The sequence below is a fragment of the Hypomesus nipponensis genome, chromosome 11 (genome assembly GCF_054491055.1).
Source record: "Hypomesus nipponensis isolate SF chromosome 11, ASM5449105v1, whole genome shotgun sequence".
Classification (NCBI taxonomy): domain Eukaryota; kingdom Metazoa; phylum Chordata; class Actinopteri; order Osmeriformes; family Osmeridae; genus Hypomesus; species Hypomesus nipponensis.
In genome coordinates this window covers 16,282,881-16,300,724 of record NC_140371.1, presented here as the reverse complement: position 1 = coordinate 16,300,724, position 17,844 = coordinate 16,282,881, and the positions used below count along the sequence as shown (strand labels likewise).

The window sequence follows — 17,844 nt, the reverse complement described above, 5'->3', positions numbered from 1 at the left end:
TGGGCCGATTTTGGCCCTTCCGACAATCCTAGGTAACATTTGTCCCCATTATCTTGATGGTTCCGCAGATTGTTCTATCATACGTTCCCTTGGTGTGAGGTGTGTTAAGAGTGACCACACACTATAGGAGCAAAACGGCTAAATCTAGGATTTTTTGTCCTCATGTTAGTGGTCTCTCACAGTTTAAAAAAAATCTTTGTGAGTCCCCAGCATAAGTAGAGATAGGAACTCTACCTCTTGTACATGTCGACTGACAACTCAACTTGAGTTAATTAGGAAACACCTGAGGCCAATTGTAATTACTGATATGAACACTTAAATATGTTACTGCAGTATGTCAGTGAAAGAAAATCGTTATTGGCTTGATTCCATTCCAGATAGTTCTTCCCTTCCATGTGACCTTATTTCACTCTCCCTCATGACTCTGAGGTGGACGTGCCTAGGCTTGTCTTTCTATCCAAACATCAGATCTGGAGAGAACAGCTTTACGCCATGAGAACGTCCCCGTTAAAACCTTGCTATTGTCAAAGTCAGATCAAGCTTCTGTGATATGCAATAATATGACGTTGTATGCATCAAGCTGTTATCTTGCACCTCCGTCACTGTCAGGTTCTCTTGAGTCCCACTGCACAGCTACGCCAGATGTCCAAATCCTCACCTGCTAACGCAGCACTGCGGAACCATTAGACATCCAGATTGGACACCTAATGTGCCTCATGTAGCCCAAACACCTCAATCTTATAGGAATAACACTGGAACTAACACTTTCGGCTTTGGAAAAGTACAGTTTATTCAAGGATGTTACACGTAAGCAGTGTTCTGCTCTGCTGGTTATTCGATGCCCATCCCCGTTAGTACAGGACCACACCCTCTACTGGCAGTAATACAGTATGTTTGACGGTGTTATTGAGGTTGTTACAAACACAAAGAAACAACAGAAAGGTCTGAAGAATTTATTCCAATTCAATCAGTTTAACCAAAAAGCAGCAATTACTGAAATATTTACAGGTCTGCATTTTTCCTAAAACACTTTAAGCGAGGAGTCTAAGGTGCCGGGTTTGGCTGGGCCCCACTGTGAAGTCCCTGTAACGCTGCTTTGGTGCAGTGGCCACTTTTCACAAGGGTTCTGTAGACGTAGCTTTCAGTGATCAGATCTCGCTGTGGTGACGAGGGAGGGGGGGAGTCACGTGACTGTGCGTGGGCAGGGATGTGTAGAGCCAACCACCAGAGAGGATGGGAGGGACATCCATTATTGTAGTCTTAGCATGTCTATAACCCACAGCCCAATTCAGTAGCCAGCTACAAAACAGCCCAGGGCTGTGTGGGTTCACCACAACACATTCCCTTTCCCTTTCAATCACATACACACACATTGTTTTCCAGCAGACAAGAAGTGGGTGTGGGAGGGCTTTTTAAGACTTTCGGTTTCTTTAGGAGGTTCAGGATGTAGGTGTTCCATGTGGCTGCACCACGACCAGGCCACGAGGCAGAAGAGGAACCTAGTCCCTTCAGTACCTCCATGTTCCCCCCAAAAGGGGAAAACAAGATACGGAGACACCGGGTTGTGGGGCTGGGTCAACACTGAACATGGCTGGGATCGGAAGGGGAAAAGGTTCAAGAGACAAGAAGCCAAGCTGTGTGTGTGTGTGTGTGTGTGACGGGGCTGGGAATCCAATGAAAGTCCAAAAAGAGCCTGTTGAGTCCCCATGGTGTGGGTTACTGGAGGGAGTGCATGAAGCTGTCCAGGTCATACTCGTTGTCGTACTGCTGCTGATCCCACAAGTCTCCCAGGCCGTCCAACACAGATTTCATGGAGGCCTTGGCTGAGGTGGACGAAGACTCGCCCTTCTCCCCCTTCTCCCCCTGGAGAAAGTGTGATTCATTAGAGAAGGAACTAGAACACGCACACACACGGGATGTGGCTGAATTTGGTAAGAACGTACATAATAAAATCAAACTACTGACCTTGTCAAGAGTGAACAGGTTGAGGAGCTGGTCTGTTCCCATGCTCTGGAGGCTGGCATTCTCCTGACTGATGATGGTGTTGGCAATGCTCATCTTGAACTTCTGTAGACCCATGATCTTCTCCTCCAGTGTGCCCCGCGTAATCAGTCGGTACACATTCACCACACGTTTCTATAGGACACAAACCCAGCATTAGGTAATCACTACACATCTTTGATGCATTTTGACACATTACGTTTTGAGAACAGACTGTTGAGAAACAAGTAGATTTATACCCAGAATCGAGTAGTCGAGTAGTGTGTGTGTGTGTGTGTGTGAGAACAGCCTAATGACACAAGGTAAGTGTGTGTATGTTGGGCTATCCTCTGGTACCTGTCCGATCCTGTGGGCTCGGTCCATGGCCTGCAGGTCCCTCATGGGGTTCCAGTCGTGCTCCACAAACACCACGGTGTCTGCGCCCGTCAGGTTCAGACCCAGACCTCCCACATGCGTGGTGAGGAGCAACACATCTATGGACGGGTCATTGTTGAACCTGAGACAGCGAGAGAAAGGAGTGAACAAAATCAAAGTTCAGGTATACAGTAAGTGGGGAAAACTGACATCAAAATGGCAACGGTGAGTCCTTGAGAAGCCCTCCTGGGCCTCACTCCCACCCAGCCGGCCTCACTCCCACCCAGCCGGCCTCACTCCCACCCAGCCGGCCTCACTCCCACCCAGCCTCACCGGGAGACGATGGCGTGGCGCATGCCCGCGGGCACGCTGCCGTCCAGCCTCAGGTAGGTGACGCTGGGCAGCTGGGGCTTCAGCAGGTCCTGCTCCACCATGTCCAGCATGCTCTTCAGCTGGCAGAAGATCAGCACCCGGTGCTGGGCCACCACCACCTCCGGAGCCCCCTCCGCCGAGGCCACGGCCCCCAGCCCACAGTCCAGCAACAACTGGGAGGATGGAATGGTGGGAGAAAGAGATTTGGTCTTGAGTATGATAAAAACTCACCTACACTAGACACGCTACTGTCCAAAAGATAGAAGCCATTGCTAAGTGACGCATGTGTAAGGGTTGGTGGGGTTTGAAGTGAGACGGTGCGTCAGCGCAGACAGGAGGAGAGGAGGACAGTGTCGTACCTGTTTGAGGGCGGACAGTTTGGGAGCGTGCTGGATGTCTCGGAGGCTGGTGTGTTGAGCTGCCAGCTGGTCTGTGATGCGTCTGTACTCGGGGTGCTGGGGCGTGAGGACCAAGCCAGGGTGGTTACACAGCTTCCTCAGGTACTGCAGGGCCTGGAGAGGGGGACAAGGCAGCCAAAGTAACCATTAGTAACTCAAAGTAAATACATGTATTTTTCCCTTATTAAAATATCTAGGTAGTCTATGGCCCAGAAACCAGCAATGGGCAGTTATGCATGTGTTTACCTGGAAGACATGTCCAGTTGCCTTCAGCTTGGGCTTCTCCACCTCTTCGACCGAGGCTGTGGAGATGGTGTCTTCCACACTGACCTTGGCTCGTGACTTGGCAAAGTCTTCGTACAACTGAACCTACAGACAGAGAGAGGGGCTAGGTTAGGGTTGCAAACTGGATGGGAGGGACAGGAAAGAAGAAGCGTAGATGGAAGGAGAGACCAAAGAGGTGGCGGGAGGAGGAGGGTGTTACCTGCAGAGGGCTGAGGTTACAGTAGTAGTCCTGGATGATCTTGGGGGGCAAGTCCTGGAGCACATCCTCCTTCATCCTCCTCAGGAGGAAGGGCAGCACCTGGCGATGCAGAGCCTCCATGGCCAGAACGCCTGAGGAGAGGAGGAGCGCCGCACACCAGCATGTTTACCAACAACCTCATCAGGAGAAGCTCCCCTTTATTAGTAGACAACTCCTACCATCACCACCACCACCACCACCACCACCACCACCACCACCACCACCACGAGTCTAGTACTCGCTCTCAGATCTTACCCGCTTCCTGCTCCCGAGAGGAACTCTTGGCATCGCGGCTGGCCAGGATAGGCTTGCCGTAACGGGCGGCAAACTGGCGTTCGGTACCCAGGAAGCCGGGCATGAGGAAGTCAAAGAGCGACCACAGCTCCAGAACATTATTCTGGAAAGGAGATCGGTCAAATAATCCAATTACATTCTAAAGATTAGAAAAGATCTCTTAGGATGGAACACGCTTCCAGTATTTTGCCATTTAGGAACCTCACACAAAAGGCCTTTTGTCTAAGGAAAGTCATTTCCTCCTTACTGCCACCGAGGGTAATGCAGTGGTATATCTTCTCCTGAACAGCACGCAGACTTTACAGAGAAGCCAATGCAACAAATCCCACTACGCAGTAAAGGCAAGGATAATTAGAGCAGAGAAGAAAACAGATTAGCCAACATTGATTTGAGGCAGGACTCGGCCCTCAGGAGGATTGCGGTCCTAAATAAAGGTTAGGATCCAGATGCTAAAAACAAACTAACACAGTCCTTCTGGTGAACGGGCAGACATCATCAAATTTAAACTCCAAAAAAGTACAACAATAAACAAAGTTCAACATGAACCACAAGTGCCCAACACTATTCCCACCTGGATGGGTGTTCCTGAGAGAATGATCCGGAAGTTGGCAGCCAGCTGTTTGATGGCCTTGGAAAGCTTGGTCTTCCCATTCTTGATCACATGACCCTCATCCAGGATACAGTAATTGAATTTGATATTCCTAGAAATGTACAAAGAAAATACAACATGCAAAAGTCTTCCAGTATCCCAAAATAAATGAATATCTTAATTTTTTTTAAATCATAATGAAGAAAATATACATACCTAAAAAAGTCAATGTCGTTCCTTACCACATCGTAAGAAGCTACTATAAGGTTATGCTTTTTCACCTGGTGTTGCAACCTTGAATATGAAAACAAAAAGGTCAAAAAAACGGGTCTCTCCCATACAATCCACTTCCAGGCAGGAGCGGCGTGCGTGTGCGTGTGTCTCACCGGGCTCTCTCAGTGGGGGGGCCGGTGTAGTGCAGGGGGTTGAGGAACTCTCTAGTGCAGAACTTGCCCACCTCATCTACCCAGTGGCCCGTGAGCGTGGGGGGGCAGACCACCAGGGACGGGAGGGGATTGCTGTCAGGAGCCTTGGTCTTGGCATACTCCTGTGTCCTACACACACACACACACACACACAAGTTTATCACCGGAACATTTGATTCAATACGCCAACAGAGTGTCGTTGAAATGCAGGTGAGTGTGTGTATGTGTGTACACGGTGTCGGGTTGTACCTGAGATAGTGGTCTCCAGCCAGGATGCAGATGGACTGCAGGGTCTTGCCTAGGCCCATGTCGTCACACAGAATGCCATGCAGCTTGTACTTGTTGAGGAAGGACAGCCAGTTGACCCCGTCCTAAGGCACAGACAGCCACGTCACGATCCACACACGCCACCCAGCACTCCCCACGCCGAGGGGATCATGTCACGCGCCAAGGACAGCGGGGACGGCGGTGGGATATCCAGTTCGACATGACCGTTTACATCGAGCTAATGCATGTCTCCTTGGAAAGGGAGTGCTGTGTTGGCAGATTCCCTCCCACGCCCACACTCTGCAGCACGATGGGGGGGGGGGAGGGGCAGGTCGTGTCGGGGCCCATCCAGCTCTGCTGGGCTCCATGAGGAGGGAGCGGGCCCAGTGTCTAAACCCGTTACCAAAGCTCCATTACAGAGATGGACAGGAGGACGAGCCAGAAAGCCCACTACCTGCTGCCAACTCTAGAAGCAGCCAGCCCCCATCCATTCCACTACTTTAGATTTGTTGTGACCAGAAGCCATTCGCTGTCAGCAGTACACTAGCCTCCCCCCCCCCCCCCACCACCACCACCTTTTTTTTTTCCTGGCTCTAGCCTTTACAGCAGAAACCAGTTTGTAGAGGCTGGCAGGAAAACAATAAGGGAGAAGATGGAGGAGCACATGAGTGCTGAATCACTGGCAGAGTTATTTAACTTGTTAAGAGCAAGCGCCTCATTTGTCTTCGACCTCCGGGGGTCATGTCATTGAGAAGCATTTGGACACACACACAGAAAGTTTCCATCACCCCGTACACACCTGTTGATACTTCCTGAGTTCGGCCTTGATGGGGACAGGGATCTTGTAGTTCTCCAACTTCCGGGCATCCAGCAACTGCTCCAGGAAGTGGCGCTCTCTGGCCTTCTGGCGAATCAGATCAGCCGACATCGCCGGAGGGTCTGGTATGCCCGCCTACACACACAGGACACATCCCTGCCATTTTCTGCATGCAACACCTGAAACACCGCCCCCTGGTAGAAACACTACAGTTCCCTCTGTTAGTGTGGGAGCATAACCGTGTGCGTTAGACTCCCGTGTGACAGTACCGGGCAGCGAGTGTGAGTGTGCGTGTCTACCTCCAGGGGCAGCAGGCGGATGAGCGTGGCGAAGCACTGCGTGGCCATGAAGCGGACGCTGTCGCTGGGGTCGCTCATCCTGCCCAGCACGGGCACCACCAGCAGCACGATGTAGGGCACGATGTCCACATCGAGCTGCTCCATCACACCTGGGGAAGGCCCGGGTCAAGGAGTCCACTTCACCTCCAGTCCCCCACCCACACCCAACCCGCCATGCTTCCACACGACACACCACAGGGAGGACCGAGGGAGGATACAGGCCATGGCCTCGATGGCGCCCTCCTGCTTGGTGCAGTCCTCGATGTCGGCCAGCCACGGCAGCACGCGCTCCAGGAACAGGTTCATGGTTTCCAGGGTGGCGATCTTGCTGAGCACGCCCACGCAGCGGGCCGCCATGTGCCGCGCGGCCGTGTAGGGGTGCTGCAGGCACGTGAACAGGTGCGGCAGGTGCTCCAACAGCTGGCCAGGGGGAGACACGGTCGTTAGCGTCACCTGGTCAGGGCTTCTGACAGTTTAATTTTTTATTGAACCTTTCTTTAACCAGGCAATTCGTTAAAAACCTATTATTAGCACACTTAAAAATCAAGGACCCTAAAGAGCCCTTCCAAACAAAATGACCCTTTCAGGTCCCTAAGAAGTGTTCTGGAAGCAGAACTGACCAGGGGCTTGAGTTGGAGAGCCATGGCCCCTGCCGTGACCTCTAGAACCTGCAGAGAGTTGACCAGCTCCTGGGCGGCAGCATCTCCTCGCTCTAACTGGACCTGGACATCTGGAACACACACACACACACACTCTCTAAACTCTCAGGACACAGTGTTCAATGACCACGCACAGGTGATTTTATGATGGGGGGGGGGAATGGAGTCAAGTCAAGTCCTTGGGACAGTGCAACTGGGACTTGGTTGGGTGGCTGCCGTACCGATGCCTTGGTGGTCGTCCACCACTGCCCTGAGAGGCCCCACCATGGTCTCCCACAGGTAGGGCAGGGAGCTGGTCAGCTCAGGGCCAAAGTGCCTGGCTACCGTCGTCAAGGAGAACTCAGCCCCTCTCCTCTGAACCAAACACGGCTTCTTACTCTGAAATAATACAAAGTAAGACACCCACAGAACATCGTTAGCATCTTTCAACAAGGCAAACGCCCCCCCCCCCCCCCTTCACGTAGGACCCAAACCTCGTCTGTTTCCGTGGTGATTGTACTGCCGGGGGGAAGTTCGGTGGTGGGGGTCTTGGGGTTCCTGGGGGCGGGGCCTCTCTTGCTAGTGATGGCAAAGGCTGCCCTCTGGAGGCGGTACAGGGTAATGATGCCTTTGGTCTTGTTCACCATGTGATGAGAGCAGTCTTTTTCAGAGGCACCAGCTAGCAGTGGGGGGGGGGGGGGGGGGAGGTAAGCAGATTTTAAGGAAAGTGTTTCATAGGCGTCTAGGATGTGGAGAGACATAATATTGTCTGTTGTGGACACGAGACGATGAGGTGTATGTATGTGTGTGTGGCCCCCACCTTTGGCTGCCTCCAGGGTGGCGGGCACGGGGCAGGCGGAGGAGGGCGTGAGCAGGGGGTCCACACACACCGAGGCACACAGGTTCTTGAGGATCTTGGGGTTGGGGCAGGGCTGGCGCCCGGCGCACTGCCGCAGCAGCTTGGCGATGAAGGAGGCGGCGTAGCCCTGGACCAGCGTGTTCTCCTCGCGCTTGGCCGCCTCCATCAGGGGCCGCACCAGCGGGTTGAGCTTGTCGGGCAGCGCCCGGAGGTTGACGAGGGCGCAGGCGGTGAACATGTGCACCCGCAGGTGCAGCTGCTGCCACTCGGCGCTGGTCTCGCCCACCGTGGCCTGGGCCTGCTGCCGCTTGCCGTCCAGGGGCTGCCACTGCTTGGACTGCAGGTTGAGGCCCACGGTGGACTCGGTGAAGATGGTGGTCACCTGGGGGAGGTGAGGAGGGAGAGGGGGGAGAGTGTGAGCGAGAGACGAGAGTGGCGGAGAGGAAGAGAGAGAGAGTGAGAGTGGGAAACAGAGTGTGAGTAAGGGTGCAAGTGGGAGAGTGCGTGCGTGAGGGCATATTCAGCACGCACGTGCGGCATCGATTGTCTGATGAACCAGTTACTGGAAGACATTAGTGATTTGGGAAGCGTTACCAGTGTTTCCCACAGATTAGAAAGCAATTTGTGGCGAGGGGCGGGTTGTTTCATGTCAGACCGGGGGGGTTGGGGGAGTTCAAAATAATTCCTTTGTTAATAATTTGTTACACAGAACTATATTGTATAAAATATTATTCAAAAATTATTCACACCTTCACAAAATCAACAAACAAACAATTTCTACATATGCAGGTAGCAATGCTAGTGCTAAATAACTATTTAACTGGTCGGCTCCATGACGCCGGGTAAGTAGGGCTCGTGAGACTGCTCACCAAAAGAACGAAGGGGAACCCACTTGTCTAGCTGATTAAGACATGTTTGTAGGCACCTAGCGAAAAATAGCCTCAACTTCCTAAACCTTTAGCTACGGCACTAATGCTGAAGGCTCGCTGATATAGCTGTCTGTCTTACTAGAACAGCGTAGGTATGCATCGGTGCAAACGTGTGCTGACGTTGTGACTGTGTGTGTGTGTGTATGTGAGAGAGACAGAGAGATGGAGGGAGAGCAGGGAAAGGAAATGCAGCTAAACGAATACGCTGCGTGTTTTATAGCCTAAATAGTGTTAAAAACATGTTGTTTTTTTACGAAATGCAATACGTGGCGGCCGATGTTGATTCTGTGGCGCGTTGCCACAAATGAGTCTGTGTGGGAAACACTGGTTACCTTTAATTACATTCATGTGAACTGTTTTGCTAGCCCTGGGGACCATCAATAACTCCATCAGCCAGCTGGTCCCTTGGCGTGTTCAGCCAACCAGAGGACAGCGGCCAAGGTGGGAGCAGAGAGTCAATATTGACACAAGGAGCATCTGCCGTGCTAACAAAACCTCACCCCCCACCTCATTTGACTCAGCGGAAAAACACTGGCACATGCATGACTGGGGTGATGATTGAGTATGTGTGTGTGTGTGTGCGCGCGTCTGCCCTCCTCACCAGCTCGTTGGCCTGGTCGATGGTGAACACGCTGCAGTTGAGCCGCTCCCCCACGTCAATGTGGGCGTCGGCCAGCAGACTGATGAGCTGCTTGCACTCGTTCTGCATGCGCGTGAAGGGGATGGCGATCTCGTCGTAGTACAGCTGCTCTGATAGGATGGCCAGCAGGCGTGGCTGCACCATGGCAGGCACCACCTGGCACTCCTGGGAGAGAGAGACAGAAGGAGTGAACCCAACGGTGGTGAAGTGACCGAAAAAGGAACAATTGAGTGTACGGGTCACTCCACAATAACAGCAATTTGGGATCAAAACTGAATTGACTGAATCTCCTCAAAACCGAGCTTCACAAGCTCCAGTACAAAAAGTTTTTGTTTCTTAAAAAAGAACAGTCGAATATGAAGAAAAAGGTTCACAAAAACTCAAAGTGGATGCCCCGCCGGGCCCGGGCTTCACCTTCTGCAGAGCTGCCCACTCGCACAGCACCAGAGCCACGGCGATGCGCTGCAGGGCAGACTTGGAGTTGAGGTGGAAGAGCAGCAGCTGGCCCAGAGACTCGGCAGGGCGGATCTCCTGGGAGGACGCGTTGAGCTGCGGGTCAGAGATGCACTGGCACAGCCCTCCCAGCAGCCTGCCCACGCAGAGAGAGAGACAGAAACAGAGAGAGAGACAGTGAGAGAGAGCGGATGGTGATGCATTGAATTGAGCAAACCCCCTTGGAGCCAAGCTAGTTGAAGTGAACAGTGAACTCAATAGCCATCCAAACTATGCTTTGGATTGTGCCAGACCACATTGAGAGATGTTAACAGTGTGTGAGCAGGGTGAGTGGTGAAGGAGAGACTAACTTGGCAGCCATGAGTCGAGCCCGCGTCACCACATAGTCCCGCGTCAGGGGGTCTTCCGCCACAGTCTCCGCCCCCGCGATGTACTCCTGGACCGCCTCCTTCACCTGACAGACTCCCTGGCGGGCCTTCACCCCAGCCTTATCCTATCACACCCCAGAAAATATCCAGGGTTCAATATCTGACCTCGATTTGAATACTCCATGAAAAAGCATGAGCGATGGTTGTTGCTCTGATCATTTGTCAACATGGCAGTGGGAGTGTTGACCTTGGAGCGAGCCTTGACTTCCAGCAGCATGTTGAGGTCTATGGGGATGTGGGCCGCCTGCATCATGAGGCACAGCCAGGCTCCCATCCAGGGACAGCTGGCTGCCACCACATACTGCTGGGGGGCCTGACGGAGCAGAGCTGCCCACACCTGCAACACACACACACACATTACAATCAAGGTGTTCCAGGAGCCTGAAGAATCTCAAACAACCTGTGAGGTAGGTGTGTGTGTGTGTGTTCTGACACCTTCTGGATGAGGTCCAGGATCTCCTGATTGCTCTCCAGGATACAGGACTGGAAGATGTGGCGCAGCATGTCTTGCAGGATGGGGTTGAGCCACAGCGCACAGCTCTGGAGACCACAACACAACAACAACTGAAACTACTACTTCCACACACACACCACCTGAAGAAAGGTGAGGCCCAACTCACCTAATTAGACTAAGTCTATGTATACATTAAAAGGGACAGATCACCCTCTTCCCCATAGTGATAAGATATGTATTTTTTGGGTGAACTATCCCATTAAGTCATTTGGGTGTAAACAAAGAAACACATGCTTGGTATCATTATACCCATTAGTATAAGCATATAACCCTCACATCATCCCACACACACACACACACACACACCTGGTCAGCCTTTGATAGGAGTGTGTACAGTGTCTCCAGTGCGGCCCTTCTGACAGATGAGATGGTGTGTCTCAGGAAGGGCCAGACTCGCGGCACCAGCACCGTCAGTGACTGCTGCATGCTGGAGGACACAACCACCAGCAACAGTGCTACTTAGTGACATCTGCAGGTACCAAGACTGTGTGCCATGTTTTAAACCAGGGCTACGTCTACCATGACATAAATGCATAGCTTATTGAGAGAGACATGTGCTGACAAACCCCTGCCAGGACATTCTTTAAACTTTGCGATGATGATTACGATGATTCATAGTAAAAGCAATGCATTGTATTAAAATGTAACAAGCAATCTGTATGTTCTGTGCAACAGGGCTTGTGCCTGAATTAAATAATGACTGACTGAATAAACCCTTTTGGGTCCATGTTTGAGGCAGCACCATGCATACACGTGGTACAGGACAGAGCTTGGCCCAGAGGTGTGGTGCGAGGGTGTGGTGCCCACAGACCTGCACTGCCGGACCTGAGGGTAGGTGAGCAGCGAGGACAGCAGGGTCATTATGCTGTTGGTGGAGGCGGTCAGGTCATCCAGCTCCAGGAGAGCGTCCCACAGGGTGTTCACTATGAAGGGCACCTGCACACACGCACACACTTAGGAACAGCATTCTGGAGTCTCCAGGGGTGGGGGGGGGGGGGTAAACACCATCTCAACACCAGTGAACCTCAGCACCAATACAGCAGGTGGTGACAGGAGGGCGGGCAGGGGGAGGAGGGACGCACCTTGTTGGGCAGCAGCTGGACCAAGCCCTCCACCACGGGGATGAGGGAGGCGGCGCCCACGGCCCGGACGTCGTCGTCCAGGTCCTGCAGGCCCTCCGTGATGGCGGGGAGCACGCGGGGGAGCAGAACTTTGATCAGGTCCTGGGAGGGAGACCACAACAGGGATCAGACTCGTCTTCTGGATTCACGCGGGCTGATGGACCACCACCACCACCCGCAGGCGGTGTGAGGGGCGCAGCGTCGTACCTGTCGCACCGCCAGGGCGTACTTGATGCCCAGCAGGCCGCCGTGGCGGACCTCCCACTGGTCCTCCGTCAGCAGCTTCAGCAGGATGTCCACCGTCATGGTCACGCCGCCGTCGGTCATGTGACGCAGCGCCACGCCCAGGGTCTGGGCGCAGGTCTCCCGGACGGGAGCCACCACCTGACCGGAGGGACGGCGAGCGAGCAAGAATGAGAGAGAGAGAACGGAACCAAAAGAGAGAGAGAGGATCAGATACCAAGCCAAGCCAGCCTCAGCCTGTGTGAATCCCATCTCCGTAGGGGTGGAGAGCAGGCCCACCTCATCGGACACAAAGTCTCCGAAGCGGTCCAGGGCGAAGACGCAGAGCAGCCGGATGACCAGGTCCTCCAGCCACTCCTGGTGCTGCCTGGACATCTGGGTGGGGAAGGGTCCAAAAGGTTACACCTTCTGACACGGGGGAGGGGGGGGGGGGTTATGGGTCTTCGTGGGGTACCTACCTGTTGGGCTGTGCAGCCCACCAGCTTGCCTCCTCCCGCACCCTGACTCTTCAGTATCTCCCTGAGGCCCGTGCCTGCGCCGTGACGAACCTGCACACAAACACAGTCCGCTCGAACACCACAGGCCTGGAGATCTTCGTCATGGACAGGGGAAACCTAGGCTTTTTGGCGTTTGGAAGGGACTGAGGAGGACTTAGCAAAGGTGGCCCAGATTCTTACCTCCCATGAGGGGTTGAAGAGGTCGTTACACAGCTCATCACAGAAGCTCTCCAGAGGCCACTCCTGGGTCTGCAAACAAAGCAGGCAATACATTTGAAGTGACTTTCTGAAAAGGTATTGTGGTGCTGAAGCTACTGCTAGCTATGCATTACTGTGTAAGATGAAGAATAAAGGTGTAAAATATCACAGCTCTGAAGACGTGTACAAGGTGTACTATTAAAAGATGTGAAGGTTATTTAAAACATTTCTGCCATTGTGCGTTCTTCGTGGGTACTAAGATTTTCACAGCAGCTTACCTCATCGGAGTGACTGGAATTATCTGGAACGTTATCGATTAAGACTTTGTGCTCGGTTGCCGGTTGGTCGATGACAACGTTAGTTGTTTTCCTGCGTTTCTCTTCAGGTTCCCCCTCAAAACTGTCATTACTGTTGGGAGGAAGGTGTACATTAAATGACACCCTTAAATAATCAATACTATATCAAAATAATGGACCGATACAAACAAAAGAAGCTAAAAGTGTTCAAAAGCCATTTCAGAAACTGAAGCTACCTCTTCTCGTTGGGATCCAGGTCTCTAGAGCGCTGCTTTGCAACCAGCTTGGCCATCCGCTTGGCTTTGTTTTTCTGTCGGTTGCTCATGCCAGGTCGAAACTCTGAGTCGATCAACTCTGCAGCTTGCATGGGCTGGAGAGAAAGAAAAAAGCAGATCAAGACTAGAAGGGCTTGTTCTGCTTCTGGCTTTGCCAATTTGGAAACAGAAGCTACAACTAAGATCCCATCACGTCAGGTTGATAGCGTATGAGCAACGTTCACACCAGTCACACTGAAGCAGATAAGACAAAGGCAGCCATTATGGCTTCACATCTGGTCGAGCTGATAAGACAAGACGCAAAAACCACACTAAAATAGCTGGGAGACACTTTTTCAGAATTTCACATCAGAAGACAGCACGAAAAAAAGAGGCCATGAAGATGGCAGTAGCGAGAGCATCGCATGCTAGTTCATCTCCTGACTTGGCACCTAAGCAGGAGAGAGACAGCAGCGGGGGGGGGGGGATCTCGCCATCTTCGTTGCTCTCTGTTCACGCCTGTTTCCATATGGCCTGGTAATTCAGCTTGCGCTAGGGCAGTTTAAATACACCTGGAGTCACTGCGGGACCCCAACACCAATCTTCAGGCAGGCTACTGAACCCAAAAGAGTTGGACACTCGCTCATTTTCCACACTTTTGTGGGCCAAAATAAAGGTCCATGAAGCAGACAAAAACCTTACACTGCTTCTCCCAAGAGCAAATAAAATATTTGTGCAGGGAATAATGTTCACCAAAGCTTGTACTTGGTGCCACATGAGGAACATTTTAACACGCTTGACCTCAGGAGCACCCGGGTCCTCATTGGCAGCTGTAGAAAGCACCGGATGCCAGTGGTGACTCACCACGTGGTTCCGTGAGCTGGAGCAGGCGGAGGCCTTGCCCCCCGGGGCCTTGGCTGTGCAAGTGTCTTCCAGGTCTTCGTCGTTAAACAGTTCCTCCGTGTCCATCCCCAGCGCGGCGCCCATGTCCAGCCCCAGCTTCCTCTGCAGCAGCTTCCGCTGGCGAGCCAGCCGCTCTTTAGGATCCACCTCACCTAAGGACAGACCGGATGAGAAGCTTAGGCCTGGGCATTTATGGACCAGAACAACTCACCAGGTCTAGGACTTGACACCCAGTACGTGTTAATGGGTAAATGTTGGTGGGTTACATGTAGTATTCTGCATTGTATCCATGTACCATCTTGTACGAAATACATAAAAAGTAAGAATGTTTTCCGTATGCTTGTGTGTGTGGGACCAGACATCCTTACTGGTTCAGAAAGAAAGAAGGTAAGACAGACTGAGTTCTAGAGGTTGAGAAAGTATAGGCCACATGTCATTACCAAAGGGCAGGGAGTGCCAAAAGGACAACAGGCAGCAATTTTGCATTCAAATAGAGAGAACAAAAGGCCAAATCCTTCCTCCTCTATTCAAATCCATGCCAGATACTAACCCGACTTGTCATCCTGGACCTCAAACTCAACTCCAGCAGAGCCGAGCAGGGAGGCGCCGTGCTTCAACAGCCGGGACATATCAAACCGGTAGAAACTCAGGCGGTCAGGCGAGGAGTCTTCAGGGGAAAAGTCTGCACATGATTCTGGAGAACGATCGGAGAGGAAAGCATACCCACAGAGCAGTTAGAACATTCATCAACAGCCATCGCCTCCGATCACCTGAGTAATGGGACTGATATGCTTATGCACAGCATATAGAAGACAATGAACCGTTGGAATCAAACACCTTCTTCATGGAACCTGCTTACACCAACCTTCCTGGTCAACTCCAGCAAGACCTTAAATGTTCTATTAACAATGTTTTATTGCTATGTTACATTGGGAATGGGCCCCCCAACAAATTGCTCAAATGATATAATTCACTTGGAGCATTTTCAAACTCTGGTTCCCTACTCCTCCGCACTCCTCGTAACCATGGTAACCATCGAAGCCATCTCCCACTTGTTACGCAAGTGCATTCAACTGGCACCCTTGTTGTATAACAACTCGTTGATAAACTAGACTGTTTTTATTATTTTTGCACATACCTAGTCCTTCTTCCTGTGGCCTAGGTACTAAAATAAAAGCCCTTAACTGGTTCCAAAAAATAAAAATAATGATTAACGGAACATTCAAGCTTTTTCTGTTTCTTTTGGTCCAGAATATGAGTGGATTGCAATTCATATGACCAGGGCCTGTGGCTCACCTTCTTTGGGTTTGGGTGCTGGGTTCCACTCAGGGATGTTCTTCACAATGGCTTCCACAGCCTGACCTGCTGCAATGCGTGTATCCCAGTTTGGACTCCTCAGGTAAGTCAAGACCTTTGGCACACAAAACTGTCAGAGATGCTGGAAGCTGGGGACTGTATAATAGTGTGACTGACAGCGCAAAGCACAGAAAAACAAAACAGTCCATTTGTTCAAAAACAGTAGCCTAACTTAGTTTTATGATCAACCCAGTAAAAAAGGAGAACGCGAGGGGGTTTGATGACTGCACTGTAGGGAGGGGCATGTGTGGAGCTGACACCTCGGTATCGACTCACCTTAGCCAAGAGATTGTTCAGTTCATGTGGGTGGAGTTTGACAACATCTCCCAGCTGCTGGGCAGCAGCTTTTCTGGTCACTGGGGTTGTCCCCGTGTCCAGCAGGATGAACAAACGATCGAGCCTTAGTTTGGAAGGGATGAGGAAAATATTAACGAGATTCAGGGAAAATGAGGATTAGGTAACAACGCTACACTGTTTCTTTCATCCGTTACAAATGAGACACGTTTTATCCTCCACCTGTGGGTGGATTCTGTCTGCATCAAGTTTGCTCCATTAAAAACAGGCGTGACTCCTTTAAATCTGGAACAGGATGTGCATACTGCTACTCTGATAAAAAAGATTTTTTTTAAAGTAAATAGGAAGGCCAACAATGCTTTTGGCAGTAAAACAAACTCAATATTGACAACAACAAAATCCTCCGAAAAATGAACGGCTTTCAGTAAGGCAGTTCCTCATGCTATAGCTTAACACAATCCTGCACAGCCTACTCTTCTGCTGCAATGTGAAACACCCCCTACACATTGAGGTAGCTCAGAACAGTATCTTAGTGCTAACTCTCTTACTGGATCAATGGATCTAGGCTTACTTAGTTATCACTTGTCATTAGTGGTCAGGTTTGTAATTATAAATAGATCGGATTAGCGAAGGCTGTGCAGGGACTGTCCCCAGTTCCTCCTACATAGCGTCACTGGTCACCAATACAAACGCCGGTTCTTCAATTTTCACAAACGCTGAAAACTCTACGTTTCGATGCGCTATGAAATAATACCTACAGAAAACAAGTTGTTTGATAAGAAGATCTGTGAATTAAAAAAGCATGTCTCACAAGGCTACTCTATGCCTGCTAGCTAGCTAACAAGCCTAATAATCACAATTAATCGAAAATACTGTTTTAACTTTCTAGATCTGCCTTCTGACCGCTCACTCACAATGCGCTGATACAGTAGCATGTGAAGCGCAACGAGCATGGCCTTTACAGTACTACATGCAACTAATGTAACTAGCTATTGACTAGTAAAGAAGCCATGACAACATGAGTAGCACCCCTGGCCCTACCTAGCATAGAACATGGCAAAGGCATGTACGAGACAAATTATGGTAGCTAGCTACGCTAGCAAGCGAGCGGTTGGCACTCACAATCCGATTGATCGAGCAATGTTAGCAAAACGGCAGTTTATTTTTGATCAACATACAAGTTAATCTTACCGAGATACGGCCATGGCGAAATTTTCAGTTTAAATGTGCTATTATGCGTTCCGCATTCAACGGGAAGAACCATGTAGCAGAGGGCCTGCTGGTGCGTCTTGCCGCCCGGATTCAGCCTAAATGCGTTCACCAATTCATGGTCCAAAGCAGCCCCTCTTGTTTCTTCAGTAACTTCTTGTGCAATGTATTGCCAATTTTCAACCATAGATCACTTTAAAGCTTGAATTAACCTTCAGAACTACTCCCAGATAAGAACTTTAATCTGATAAGTATTAAAGAAAAATTTTGTTGTTCACAAAGAGCAACCCAGGAGGCTGATTTTATATGAGGAGCCATCTTGCATTTATTCCTTTCTCCATAGCAGGCGGAGGCTGATTGGTTAGAAGCTATCAGAATAGCCAATCAAAGTCCACATTCAAAAAGGAAGCTGTAAAGAAGTAAAAATTGACAGGAAGTAGTTTTTTCTCTCCAAACTTTTACACGTCCAAAAAACCTGCATTACATATCTCCGAGTCTAGCCTCTGCAAAACAAAGCAAATGTGACATTGAATTTGTGCAATTGAAATTGCAATGTGGTACAAGTATGAAGCATGTTTGGATTTAGTAAAGTCATAATATGCTAATGGTCCGAAATGAGTAGAGAATATCGTTT

The 17,844-nt window shown here is 50.8% G+C and overlaps 1 protein-coding gene across 3 annotated transcripts; it reads right to left on the bottom strand.

The window, feature by feature from the left end:
* Positions 1-938: 938 nt before the first annotated feature.
* btaf1 (BTAF1 RNA polymerase II, B-TFIID transcription factor-associated) lies at positions 939-17,527 on the bottom strand. 3 transcript variants are annotated; one of them, XM_084709993.1, is made up of 38 exons: positions 17,193-17,527; positions 15,984-16,107; positions 15,648-15,762; positions 14,902-15,045; positions 14,313-14,503; positions 13,431-13,564; positions 13,177-13,306; positions 12,881-12,949; positions 12,662-12,751; positions 12,483-12,578; positions 12,168-12,344; positions 11,922-12,062; positions 11,651-11,775; positions 11,146-11,266; positions 10,761-10,865; positions 10,513-10,662; positions 10,248-10,390; positions 9,859-10,033; positions 9,406-9,609; positions 7,837-8,257; positions 7,511-7,695; positions 7,259-7,415; positions 6,999-7,108; positions 6,597-6,831; positions 6,340-6,488; positions 6,023-6,175; positions 5,206-5,327; positions 4,918-5,085; positions 4,748-4,825; positions 4,514-4,643; positions 3,904-4,045; positions 3,610-3,740; positions 3,372-3,494; positions 3,087-3,239; positions 2,689-2,900; positions 2,338-2,497; positions 1,966-2,136; positions 939-1,863 (listed from the first exon to the last, which is right to left on the bottom strand). In XM_084709993.1, the coding sequence occupies exons 1-38, from the start codon at positions 17,204-17,206 to the stop codon at positions 1,717-1,719; spliced, it is 5,595 nt and encodes a 1,864-aa protein (XP_084566119.1). In that variant the 5' UTR covers positions 17,207-17,527; the 3' UTR covers positions 939-1,716. The 3 variants fall into 3 exon arrangements, with proteins under 3 accessions (XP_084566119.1, XP_084566120.1, XP_084566121.1); XM_084709994.1 differs by having other exon boundaries at positions 6,597-6,798; XM_084709995.1 differs by lacking the exons at positions 939-1,863; positions 1,966-2,136; positions 2,338-2,497; ... (2 more) ...; positions 3,372-3,494; positions 3,610-3,740 and having other exon boundaries at positions 4,012-4,270.
* Between the last annotated feature and the right edge of the window lie 317 nt (positions 17,528-17,844).

Excerpts from the sequence above, each read along its gene's own strand:
- btaf1 (XM_084709993.1), bottom strand. Across the intron at positions 12,345-12,482 it reads GAGACTTTGTGTCCGATGAG|GTGGTGGCTCCCGTCCGGGA; the intron begins GTGGGCCTGCTC and ends CCCTCCGGTCAG. Across the intron at positions 6,832-6,998 it reads CTCTCCAACTCAAGCCCCTG|GTGACGCTAACGACCGTGTC; the intron begins GTCAGTTCTGCT and ends AGCCCTGACCAG.